General features: G+C 33.1%; 1 protein-coding gene across 1 annotated transcript in view; it reads right to left on the bottom strand.

Annotated features, from left to right (window-relative positions):
• Window positions 1–14,412, bottom strand: part of LOC143227681 (cAMP and cAMP-inhibited cGMP 3',5'-cyclic phosphodiesterase 10A-like) — an 89,823-nt gene that overhangs the window by 50,099 nt on the left and 25,312 nt on the right. The window contains exons 6-7 of the mRNA XM_076459024.1: window positions 14,006–14,116; window positions 5,497–5,624 (exon numbers count right to left, since the gene is read on the bottom strand). Of these exons, the coding sequence (XP_076315139.1) occupies window positions 5,497–5,624; window positions 14,006–14,113 (236 nt within the window). The 5' untranslated portion in view covers window positions 14,114–14,116. The remainder of the gene's footprint in view (window positions 1–5,496; window positions 5,625–14,005; window positions 14,117–14,412) is intronic.

Genomic DNA, 14,412 nt, shown 5'->3' with positions numbered 1-14,412 from the left:
CCAATGTCCCACAGCTAAATCTTAAACATTCAACAAAGTATTTAATACATTAATACTTGACTAATATATTCCAACATGGAAACTTTAAAATTAGTCTACAAAAGATACACTGCTGTAATAGAAACCACATAAAGCTTTCGATACCTTCTATCACTGAAATGAATGATGACTCCATTCAAACACCTGATACCTGTTAATCCGAGCACTACCAACAATCATATGAAAACTGGAAATGAAAAAAATGTTTAATAATGTTTGTATTTTAATCACTTCCTTATTCAACAAAGGACTACTACAGGTATCAAATTTTGTCACCAAACCTTAAGCAGCTCAGTTTAGAATCTCCTTTACACATGGGAATTAGTTTACAAAACATATTATGTAATTTTATAGTATAAATTATAGATAAAACTAACAGTTTAAGATAATATTTTCAAAAACTTTATTTTCTTTAACTTTCATGCTCTTTAATAAATCTGTAACTAGTTCAAGGTATTAACTTTTATTAATTATCACAAACAGTCTAGGTGACACCATCAAAGGTTCAACCTCACATTTGGTATTATTATAGTTTGGGTGTATGTCTTGCTTATAGGCTCTACTGAGCAATTATGTCAATACAGAAACACATAAATTATACAGTCCCACAGACATTTGAGCCTCCTAGTGACTTCTGCTGTTTTAGGTAGCTTATCTGTCCTTGTGGAAACATTCTCAGCTGTGTTAGTAATCATCACTTTATCAAAAGATGTATTTGACTTTGCCTTGAAGTAAAGTAACTCTCTTTGTTCAAGCCAGGAGATATAAACATCTTGACAAATACAGAGGCCCAGGATAAAATGACAGCAGAAAACTATGATGCACACGGATTATCATCTTTGCATTGACCTTAGGTACTAGAAAAGGATTCAGTGTTTTAAATATGCTCAAATTCTAGCTTGAAAAGCTCTTGACGACACTAAAAGTTTGCAGAATCACAGCTAGTTGTTGGTTTCCCCTCCTGATGATGTTTAAGCTTTTCCTAGTGAGCATTGTATGCTATAAACAATATTTCTCTCTTCTTATTCACAGGTAGTTTTGACCAGTGTCTAGCAATACCTGGGCTAGAAGTTTCAAATAAGACATTACAATAAGTCTTGGGATATCCAGTGTGATCATTCCAATGGTGACCAATTTTGTCCAACCTACATTATGTGCCATTTGAGGTCAAACCAAAGCAACTTGGGTTTCTTTTAAATACTTCTAAGTCTCTCAATTCCAAGAATGGGTAAAGAATACACACACAGCTCTTACCATGACTAGCAAAAGCTTGTGTTACATGAGAAAATGTTTACAAAAAATGTTTGTATCTTATTTCAGTCAGCCTACTTCTTCTCTACCATAAGATCTATCTGGTCATAGAGACTACCCTTCTATGACCACAATTTATAAACATAACAGAATCAGTCAAATTTAAAAATACAAGAACATTCAAATTCAATTTCACAGTAATAAACTAAAAAATACGATAGCAAAATGTGACTTAATAACTTAATATATTATGTTAAGGTACATTTATCACCAACAGAAAAGTGTCAAGGTTCAGAAGATATTAATCAAATAAAATGAGGAATAACAAGTGGACAGATAAAATCAAATCTTTATTTACACAGCAAATAAACGTTGGGGTCTTCATCACACTGGCAGTTTTTATATTCATTATCTAGAAATTCTCTGGATGCAGTAGCTGAAGAGAGCTCATCTGAATGAAACAGTTACCAGGAACATAATCATGACAGTATTACAATCTGAAGTCAAAGCAAAATCCTACTGCAGTATCCCATAATCCGAGATTACTTAAATCAATGAGCATTAACATTATAAAACATTCAAGGATAATTAACTCTCTGTATTCCTTTATACAAGATTGTGCCACTCTTGAAATGAGTGTGACTTCACTGCATGATGATGTCACACAGATATAAGGCCATAAATATATATATACAGTAAAACCTATCTAAGGTGGAATCACACAGGACTGAGTAAAATTTCCAACTTAAACAATGAACATATATTTCCTTCATTATATACAATTTTTTAGCAAAATATTATACTTGCTTGACTCATGAGAAGTAAGATGTTTGTGAATAAAGTTATTATATTGTTTATGCTATATTTATTAGAATAAGAATAAAAATATACATTCAAAATGTACATAGGAACACAAAACTTTATCAAATTTATTTGAAGAAAGTGTTCAATTACAACTGTTTCGTTTTTTTAATGGGCTTTCTCATGCAGTTAAAAGAGAATGCCAATTCTATGGCCTTTCATTAAGTTCATTTTCTCCCTTCATTTTTGCATACAATTTGATAGCAGAACTATAACTTAACACATGTGATGAAGTAGATAATTTCTATTTCCTCACTATCTTTTCCATTTTGTTCATCTTTTGAATCTCTGATACTGTTACCATCTTGATATTCTATTATAGAATTTAAATCAATTTCATCGGTTTCCATTAAAAATCTATCCTCTCTGTACAACCCTAATCCACATAAAAAAATCAAGTTACCTACACAACTGTATCATTATACTAATAAACAGCTGCTCAATCCGTCATAAGAATTTACAGAAAATCAATTTCAAATTGTAGTGTGATTTTATTTTGTAAAAGTGATTTATGATTACTGAAAATGTATATGTTCATAGAATATTAATTTAGTCTTAGTATGTGGAGATACCTACCACATAAGAATTATTATTAAAAAGTTTGTTCAAATTCATTTGAACCATATTAGCAAAAAATAAGTTAAATAAGTTGTTGTTGTTGTTTTAAATTAAGCATAAAGCTAAACAATGGCCTATCTGTGCTCTGCCCACCATGAGTATCAAAACCCATTGTAAGTCTGCAGACATACCACTGAGCCATTGGGGGGCAGTTAAATAAGAAAAGAAAATCAATCCTTTGCTCATAAAGCCAACAAAGTATGTTTGTTTGTTAAGTAAAAAACTACACAATAGACCATCTGTGCTGTGCCCATCACTGAAATTAAAACCCAGTTGTTGGCACAGTAAGTCATCAGGCTTACTGCTGAGTCACTGGAACACTAGTAAAATTTTAAAATGATTTTCTAATCAAACAGAAGTGTGTAGAGTTAATATACCATGTTCTAATATAAATATACACAAATAAACTAGGATGAAGAGGGATAAGAAGCTTTGGTATTCCAAGTGATTATCCAAACATAAAGTTACCAGATCTGATAATTTGTCGACCTAACACGTAGAAGGAAAAAGGTAGTGATTTGATGCATGCAAAGTGAGAGACAAGACATAATGTAAAAATGAAATGAAAACAAATACTATTTACTGAAAACAAAAGGTAAAGTCAGGAGAATGTCAAGTGAACTATTATGATGCAGCGATACATAGGAAAAATGTTAAATGTTTAAATAATAGAAAATATAAGAATAAACTTTAATTGAAAATAAACTGAATTAAAATAAAAGACGATGATATACATATAATCTAAAATCAAAAAGTAATAACCACAATACTTTACAGCAAGAGCTGTCTCTTCCCACATAGAAATAAAGCTAGCTAAAAAATGCTAAAACAAGGTAGTAGAACATTCCTATGAAAGGGCTCTACTAGAGAAAGAAACACCTGTGATTGAATTAGTATACAATCTTGAATGGATTTATATATTCAAAATTACAACTTTAGAACAGTTTAAAGTTTTTGTATATACGCAAGATACATTATATTAAAGTCAGAGTGAGTATCTTAAAAAAACCTAGCTGGGTTACTTAGTGATTTTACTGATTCATTCTTAGCTTTTGAAATGTCACAAACAACCTAATAATAGGGAAAAACAAAAATTAGCTTCCTTTCTTAAAATGACTATTTAATGCAACTTGCCTGTTTTATTTGAAATAAAAAATATCTGAAACTTCTTATAAATAAGCCAAGCATACTAGGTCAAATGGGAAAAAAGTAAAGCTATTAAAGAACAAAAATAAGAGAGCAAGAGAATATGTTCAAGAAGAGAAGTACAGAAATCATAACCTGAAGGATCTAAGGAAACTTAAGCATGCAAAAATGTTGAAACTGTTCATCCACGAAACCTCATCACAAAATATATGGACAAAAACTTTAAGGAAGGGGTGACTGATTGTTTGGAATTAAGCACAAAGATACACAATGGTTATGTGTGCTCTGCCCATCATGGATATTAAAACATAGTTTTTACTGGTGTATGTAGACATACCACTGTGCCACTGATGGGCATAAAGAAGGAATACAACTTATTTGAAAATAAATGTCTTAAACTAAGCATGCTGGCAACAATGTTCAGTCAATTCTAAAATATATGCAATAAACGAGTCCCCAAGAAAATAAATTTTATATAAGCTAACAAGACTCCATTTAATTACATACATGCATGGGCAAAGAGGTTAATATTACAAAATAACAACCAGATAACTGTTTTATCAGAATGAGATTACTTTTATCATTTTATTACCTAATTACATCAAAAATCTTTTTATATGGCATTAATTAAAGTACATTTTAACATAACTTTTGAAAACTATTTGCCTGAAGGTAATTTATAATTGTCAGATATGCCCAAAGTCATTTTTGCATAATAAATATTCTAAATATTTTGATCCTTTTATAATTCAGCAATAAGTTTTATGGACTTAGTACATATAAAAAACTAGGATTTGATTCTCTATGGTAGAAAGAATGCTATTATTCCATTTTGTAGATGTGTATTAAGAAATAAAAGCAACATTCTGAAGACTTTGATTAAAATAGTAACAGGCAGATTATTCTGTGAATGAAAAATTACTGAACTCAAGCTCTAGTCTTAATGTATTATTATTATGTCTCTTGATTTCACTTCTGTCTTGTTTCTGGTCTTGACAGCTCTTGTGCTCCAGTAATTGACTATTGGTTAGACCTTTGTTGTTGTTGTTTTTTTGGATTTCCTACAAAGTTATACTAGGACTTTCTGCAATCACTGTCCCTAATTCAGCAGTGTAAAACTAGAGGAAAGGCAGCTAATCATCACCTCCCACTCTTGGGCTACTCTTTTAGCAATGAATAGTTGGATTTACCTTCACATTATAATGCCCCCACGGCAGAAAGAGTGAGCATGTTTGGTATGATGGCTGGCTAAACCTCACAGAACATAAGCTCAGACAGTTTGGTAATACACTATAGTGTAACTAAAGAATAAAATATTCATATGATCATTTGTGTTTACTTGTTTTCCTTTGTTGTTGATTTTCAATTTATTTTTTGGTTAACAGTCCTGAACCTGCATTTTATTAATAACTGCATTAATGTATCTGAATATTATAAATCAGGTGATTTACAGAAAATAAGTTATGGATTCTAATATTTGCTTTAACCATACAATTTATGAATTATATTAATCTTACAGAATTATTTTTCCAATAAACAGTTAAAACATATACCACTCTATAATCACCTTAGTTTTCTCACCTAATCTCTTTATTGTACTTGATCATATCTCCTCCTTCATTGAAATATTCTGCTATTAGTTCTTGCTTCTCATTATCTAACATAAACAAAGTTGTTCTTTCTGCATCAACCAATTGACGTGCATGAAGCTAAATAAAAGAGGTATATGTTTTTCAATAATAAATCTACACAAACTCAAGTTGTGTAAAACATAGAGATTAGGCTACGATCCATTGTTATATTCACTAAAACCTTTGTAGTTTTGCTCTACTTAGTTATAAATTTGTTCTTTTTCCTATTTCATGTAAAGTAATTCTTCAAATCTAGAAAAAAAGATTTAAAAAAAAGAAACACACCTTTATACTTTGCTCAGTCAGAGCTGTCATCAGATACCTAAACACACCATTTCATGTGTTCTAGCCAGGGATATATAAGATGATAAAAGTACAACAGATTGCCACATTTCTTAATTGAATGCTTCTCACTGACTTCACAATATTTATCAATAATAATACTTAAAGTTTCACAGTAATCTGATAATAAATAGATAGTTTAAGATCATCCACTTATGAAAAACCTACTTGTCTTAATTCTCAGAAGCATCATGGGCCCCCAGACAAACATCCTTAACAGACCCCCTTTCTCTCTTTTTTTTAACATCCTTAAGAACTCGTTAAAAAGAAGATTCTAAATTTATGACAGCAATGAGTTCATAAAAAAGATGAAATTATAGAAGCATGCATTTGTAGCTCACAATATACACGTAAAAATGTTAATAAAGTTACAACAAATTTACTGCTGGCCAAAATCTTAAGGCCAATGAACATAAAGAAAAAATATGCATTTTGCATTGTTAGACTCAAATACTTATTTGAGTAGAAATTCAAAAGATGAAAATAAGAATAGGAAAAATAAAAATAAAATTTTTTTTTAGCATTTCATAGGGAAAATTAGCCTAAATACCAGCTGGTCAAATGTTTAAGACCGCACCACAAAGAAGTCCTAAACAGGGTAGGAAATACCCAACAAGAGGTCTCAGTAGTGACTTGCACGGCCATCATTGAAAATAACTTCAAACATTCGCTTTGGCATGGTCAATATAAGCGTTTGCAGAAGGCTGGCTGGAATGTTATTCCAAGTGGTGAAGATGGCTTCACAAAGATCATGCACTGTTTGGAATTGACGTCCATTTCTATAGACTTCCCTTGCCATCCACCCTCAAACATTTTCAGTGGGGTTCAGTTTGGGCAAACACGCTAGATGATCCAAAAGAATCACGGTATTCGCCATGAAAAATTACTTTGTCTTGCGGGCATCATGGATTGCAGTGTTGTCCTGCTGAAAAATCCAGTCATTTCCACACAAGCGAGGGCCTTCAGTCAATAAGGATGCTCTCTCCAACATCCCAATGTAGCCAGCTACTGTTTGATGCCCCTATATAACCTGAAGCTCCATTGTTCCATGGAAGGAGAAAGCATCCCAGATCATGATGGAACCTCCTCCACTGTGTTGTGTAAAAATGTCTTTGGTGCGATATCTTTATTGTGCCAGTAACGCTGGAAACCATCTGGACCATCCAGGTTAAATGTTTTCTCATCAGAGAAAAAAACCTTCTTCCTCTTTTCTATGTCCCATGTTTGGTGCTTCTCAGCAAAGTTTAACAGAGCTGTTTCATGGTGTAGAAGTAGGCGTGGCTTTTGAAGACGTTTACAGTTTTTAAAGCCTTTCTCTCGTAGATGCTGTTTTATTGTTCTTGAGATGCATCCTGCATCTGTAAGGGCCTTAATCTCGTTCGACGATCGACTGGTGTCTTGCTAGACAACCCGTCGAATCCTTCTGCTCAATGCCAGCAAAATTTTCTCGGGCCGACCACTTGAAATTCTCGTTCCGTATCCCTCAGGGTCTTTTAAGAAGTTTGCAACAACAGTTTTACTATGCCCAATCAACAGGCCTATTCTTTTTATTTTCATTTAAACGGCATTCCACATATATTTAGATTTTTATTTTTGTGTTAAGTAACTGCACTTGTGATTATAGTCCCCCCCAGTAACACAGTAGTATGTCTGTGGACTTAAAATGCTAGAAATTGGGTTTCAATACCCAGAGGGGGCAGAGCACAAATAGTTCATTGTGTAGCTTGATGCTTAACTTTAAACAAAGAAACTTGATTATTATTTAGTCCTTTATATAGATGAGCATTCATCATATATCAGTAGGCTTACACTTTCTATAATAATTAATACATAAACTGTGGATTTTCAACAAACAAAAACATTCAATGTTAACAATTTCACTGGACTGATAACAGCTAACATAGTGTAAAAAGTGGAATACTTAGCTGATCATTGTATGTGATCTACCATCTAATATAAACAACAAGGCCTTATATTTCAAGCTATAAGGTGAACAAATTGTTATATATATATATAGTCTCAAGATATTTATTACTCGATGAAAAGTTGTACATGTGTAAATAAAATTTACATCAGGCTGTTTTGTTTTGTTTGTTTTGTTGAATTTCACTCAAAGCAACCTGAGATCTATCTTTAGTTTCAATTTAATATATTAGAGGTAAGACAACTAGTCAACACTGCTCATTTCCAACACTAGGATTACCATTTACCAACAAATAGTGAAACTGACGGTCACATTATAATGCTCCCATTGCTGAAATGGCAAGCATGTTTGAGAATGGCTTTTATTATCATAGCCCACAGGTTGTGAATTGAGTACCCTAACCAGCAGACCACACCAGTCTTCTAAGCTGTTAAAAACCTCTAAAGAAATATATAGCCCAATTGGATAATATTCCATATCATCAGCCTGGTTGGTCTGATGAGAACTTATACAGCTCTAACCTGCAGTACTAATATGATAAATGTTCAATATGGGTAAATATGTTTCTTTTTTACTATATTTATCTCACGGTCTAAAACATTTATATTATTCCTTCAAAAAAGGGTCAGGTGATCACTTCACAGGGTAGTTTGTAACATTAGATTAACCCTTATATCAGTTGTACAATTAACAATATAAATATAAAAATAACTTTAACATGTTTTAATTTTAATATTATAGGTTCTTAAACTAATTCAAATTCTTAGCTGACATATACTTCATCTGTTTTATTTAAGCATCAAACATGTAATGATTAGAAATATAACATTTTACCCTTCCATAACAAGTGAAGAATATATCTTTATTTAGGTATATTTTTCAAACTTCCATTGTGGTGTTTTGCACATAGCTAGTGACATCCTGTGGAAACTATGTCTTCAAAGGTCATAAACTTGCACTAATCTTCTTGCTTAGAGAAATGTTACATACCATGATTGTTATATAAAGCATTCTACTCACTTGGCCCAGTTTCTGTATGGTGCATAACTCTGGAGTGAGTTTATGCTCATTTTAAAGAGCAGTGCAGAAACTGTGATACCTTTCCATTGAGCAATTAGCTGGAGTCCCACATAAAAAGGTAGTAGGAGAGTCAGTGTAAACAAAACAAAGAGATATGAGCTGAATTTCTGGGACTATAGCAACTAGAAAGAAGATGGGTGAGGACTTTGTGGAAACAGGATTCAGTAAGAGATTGCATCCATCTTAAGCAGGGAATACTCTTCACCAAATGTATGTGGTTGTTTAAAAAGGTTCAGTCAGAAGGGTTTCCTGCCTTTTTAGCAAAAATACTGCAAAGCTTATCAAAATGTGGAAGTTGCTGAACTGTTCTCTGTATCCCAGACAGACTACAGAAGTTACGTGTTGCTAGAACAATACTTCTTTCTCTTCTGCTTCTTCTTTGGCATTTCTTTTAAGAGGGGTTACCATCCTTCACACGTGTCGTCCTCCTCTAATCATAAATATTCAGTACCAAATCTTCTGGAACTCCTTGCTTGTTCATATGTTCTTTAATCACATCTTTTTCATGTTTTAATGGCCTTTCCTCTTTTCTCCTTCCGTCTACTGGTAGCTCTGATGCTCTCTTTATTACTTGTCCCCTACTGGGACAGCAGTAGTAAATCTTTGGATTTATGATGCTAAACCCAGGGGTTCGATCCCCCTCAGTGGACACAGCAGATAACCTGATGTGGCTTTGCTATATGAAAAACACACATACATACACCTTATTGCTTGTTCTTCTATTCTCTTCACTTAACCAAACCATTTCAGCTTCATTTCTCTTGCTTTTCCTCTGTTCCACAAACGTCTAACATTTCAAGATGTATAATATGTGAACAAATAGGTATGTAACATACCTACAATAATATGCAAGTTCAAAAATGAAACATCTATCATCAGCATTCATAGAACAACTCAATACCCATCTGGCTGTCACAACCACTAAGAATGGTCTGATTATTAGTGTTGAGGTGACTTATATTGTTCTTCCAGGTTGACACTCCTGCCCTACTTTTGATCCATCCACTTCTGTTACTAACCCCTTCCCCAGACCTTGTTACTGGGGAAGATGTTTTTTTAAAAAACCTTAGAAGAAAGAAATTCACAAAGGAAAGATGAAACATCTAACCAAACACAAATTATCTCACCTGTATAAGGTCCCATAAGTAGAGACAAGACAATGGATTACTGAAAATATTGATGGAAGAACCTGTTTACTGAGCAGTTGTTTAGCCATTCCTTTTCATTTGTACAAGTTGGAAAGTAATAAAAAAAATATATACTGCCATAGAAGTTTTACAGAAAATCCTATCTTAACACTGGGCATGTTGTAACATCAAATAACTTTCTGTTATCCTTCACTAGATATGGATTTTTAGGTTAGTCTCTCATGAATTTCTTTATTTCTTTTTTTTTATATCAGTTCTAAATGGTAAATGATGAAGCTGTAATGAAAAGCAGTTGTGAGCAACTCACCTTCTTAAAGCCTCTGAGAAGAACTAAGATTGGCATATAAACAGAAAGAAAACCACAATGTTATGTAAGTAATATAACCCACATGTATCAGGTGTTAGCTAAATATTTTCTTTCAATATTTCATGCTGAGACATTAATGATGACATATACTATACTGCATCTAAACAGATATGAGCACGTGAGCTAACACTGTACTGCCCATTCAGTACTAAAGAGATGGCTTGAATCAAAGATGTTTGTATACAAAAGAAGAGAAATATATGAGCACCCTCCTAGGTAGCTCAAGTTTTGGAAAGAAAGAAGTGGTCTACAAGTAAAATTAATATGACCCTGACAAAAAGTGTGTAAGAGGTTCTTATAGCAAAAATAATGGAGCAATATTTCCCATGAGCTATAAGAAGAAGAAAATATCTCTAGAGAAAAATGTAATATAGAGAACAAGTGATCAAAGTTTAATATGGAAGACTTGTGACAGCTATGAGAACTAAACTGTCCACTCTGGAAGGAAAATTAGAGAAGAGGTATAACTGATATGAAAGACTTTGAAGTGGTCCTCTAGAATTAGAGAAATAAAGGGAGAAAAGATAGATATCAACAAAGCTGCTTTACACCCAGCAACTACAGAAATCAGTAGACTGATCTCTAAATATTGGATTAAAAAAAGTGAGATGTGAAACAGTTGAACAACCTAAAGAGTGTACCAATTGAACCAGAACTGAAAAACTGCAATGGTGGAGAACACAAAAATAGGCTGTTGCTCTCTGCAAATATTCTGCCCATTATGGAAGGGACTAGACAAAAGTTATGCACAAGGAAGAAAACATGGTATGTTTTAGTGGAAGATGGATAAAACTGACAAAAGAGAGACCTCCAAGATGAGATATGTAGAGACTTCTGGATCACGAGACAAAATAAATAAAAAACTGGGCTGGCCATATGAAAAGAACCTGGCATGGAATGCTGCAAATTTAAAGAAAGAACCTAAGAACGGATTTAAAAAAAACAAAAAAAAAGGGACAGAGAGAGGTTGAACCAATCATGACTCAGAACATCCACTACTAGAGCAGTAGACTCTGGAAGTGGTGAACAAGAGAGTGGAAACTTGATTTTGAGGGAAGTCAAATATGCTTTAATGAAAGAAAATTCAAAGTACAAACAAATCCACTGAAATACCAAAGGATATAAAATCTACTCTGTTGAAATAATCTACTTCAAGTGAGACAGCTGATCTGTCACTAAGTTTAAAGCTCCTGAGACATGGCAAACCAAAACTCAGATGTTAACAGCATGTGAGATCAAGAGAAAAACTCTAGAATGAGAAATCAGAGATCCCAAGAGTGAGAACCTCTCTGTTGTTTGATTGATACATGAAATGACAGTGATATTGTCTGGATAGATCAAAATAAGATGATCAAACAAATGTGATACAAGGTGGTGGCAAACCCAGTTAAATGCAACTTGTTAAGGGTCTTTACATGCAGAGATTACTCCTCTGGAGAACAAATACTGGAAACTGTGAAGATTCCAGTGCTACACCCCTCTGTCAGATGTAAGTCTGGTCAAGGTGAAATAAGAGTACTAAATAGTTCCATAGGATAAAACTGAGTGTGTCAAATTACAGTAGTTAAGATAGTGTAACCAAGCAACCCCAAAATGAAAACTTAACTGGGCAACTGTTGAGTAAGAAATTAATGATACAAGCATGGAGAATAAATAGGACCAATTTTCTTCAACAATGCTGTGAGAGTCATAATGCAGAACTTGAGAAAGAGGTATAAAAAAGACAAATTACAAAAAAAATGGGGTACATAAAAGATGAAGAACAGTATATAGAGGAAAAGAAAGAGAAGACTCAAAGAGAAAATGATCTTCACCTAAGCTGAAAGAAAAAAATAAAGAAAGCATTGAGTTCCATGAAAGAACATGGAATCTAAAGGTTGGGGAGGTCAAGGCAAATGAGAGTCAATGTGAAATTTAAGCAGAAATAATTTCCATGAATGTGAAAGAGGAAAGGAAAGGAAGTTTGAGACTGATGTAAAAAAGTTTTCTGTAAATCAACTAAAGTAAGAAAAAATGTCCAGATACCTGAGAAATAAGGAAAAGAGGGATTACCTAATTTTCATTGGAAACAGAAGAATCAAAAGCAAAGGTAGGTCAAAACTGTTCAAATATGGAGCAGGCTCAACAAAAACAAGAGGCCATGATTTTTGGGGCCGAGATAAAAGTGTAGGATAAAGCCAATTACTTTATAAACAAATACTGTAACATTGCTCACTGTCAGAGTACCTCCAGTCACCACTGAAATAAAATAAAATGGCTCTTGTTGAAGAGTGTCTGGTTCTTATAAGATTCAGAAATATTGAATAAAAGAATTCATAGTTAACAGCATTGATGGAACTGAAATAATATTTTTTATATCTTTCTTGGACTTTATACGCAGAATGTAAGACAATACAACCTAATTAAGGTGAACTGTGAGCTACAGTTTAAAGGCTCAAGCTATTAATCTCAATAAACCACACTTTACTGCCAAAAGAATCCACCTTTTAGTAGTGTTTGTCCATGAAGATATTGAATTAAAGAAGATGGCTAGACAGTGTTCCTCATGCAAAAAATAGTAGAGCTGACCATATTAAGGCAGGTATTATACTTACCCACCTGACAGCAATAAGCAGGTTTTGTTGAGCCTTCCTTGGCCATCTATACTAATAACATTCTATACAAAAATCAGCTTTAGAGAGTTGAAGAATCTGATTTTGTAGTGCTTAAAATACTAGGGAACTACAATGTTTGGTATGGGATATTATATTGGGTTTACTTCCTCATAGCCTTAAAACTAATGTGAATTCACCCACAATGTTGAGCAATTTAGATTCCAGATGTTGCAAAGAGTTCAAAATCCCTATTTAGATTTAAAAAAAGGAGGTTGTGTTACCCTCTTATTGGTGAAAGAGTATAGTTTAACGATGCTTGTAACAGAGAATAAAATACTACCCATCATTATACTCATAGGTGAGAGCTCTTTCAGTGGATTGGTGCTTCTGCAAAAAATTTTCTTCAGTAGAATTAAGCCATTGGTTAACTGCTCACTGTTTGTTTGTTTGTTTTGGAATTTTGCACAAAGCTACATGAAGGCTAACTGCACTAGCCATCCCTAATTTAGCAGTGTAAGACTAGAGGGAAGGCAGCTAGTCATCACCACCCACTGCCAACTCTTGGTCTACTCTTTCACCAACGAATAGCAAAATTGATCGTCACATTATAATGCCCCACGGCTGAAAGGGCGAGCATGTTTGGTGTGTCAGGGATTTGAACCTGCGACCCTCAGAGCCAAACGCCTTAACCCACCTGGCCATGCCAGGCCTAACTGCTCAGTGAAGATCAAGGTTAGTTTCATGGTCTCAAATTAAATTTTATTCTGGAAAAACTAAAGTTCATAATAAATCCTTTCAATTTTAATAAAAAAACAAGCCATTAGGTACTTAGTTTTAAGACAATAAGTGAAGAAATCTATTACTGACACTCAAGGAAGATGATATTTAGTTAAATCACTGTTTATTAGGATTCTAAACCTAACTTTAATTATTCTACTGAAAAAATGTAAGATTTGTTTTAGATTAATGAGAATTTTTCTAAAAACATCTTAAAAGATTCATACCAATATTTTACAAATAATCTTACGAACAACTCCTAAGTCATTAAGAAGAAGACTCGTGAACTCCAGCATAAAGTCACTAAGTTCACATTGCTTTTTCATGTTCTCCATTGCCTAAAATATTGAAACAAGATAAAAATAATGATTTTTGTTCATTCAGGTTTAACATAACACATAAAAATAGAAAAAAAACACTAAAATATACAAGTACATGTTTAGGCTCATTTCAGCAAACATATACAAAAACTTTATTCTCAAACAAATATTCTAAATTTTATTCAAAATTTCACAGAAAGAATAAAGTCAACAACATTGAATGTAGTCACATGTATCAAAACACTCAAAGAAAGCTTATGTTTTTAAAGTAGTAATGAAAATTACAACACTTATCAACAATGATACTAATACAA

Source organism: Tachypleus tridentatus, chromosome 1, assembly GCF_004210375.1.
Source record: "Tachypleus tridentatus isolate NWPU-2018 chromosome 1, ASM421037v1, whole genome shotgun sequence".
Lineage (NCBI taxonomy): Eukaryota > Metazoa > Arthropoda > Merostomata > Xiphosura > Limulidae > Tachypleus > Tachypleus tridentatus.
This window is presented reverse-complemented; position numbering and strand designations above follow the sequence as displayed.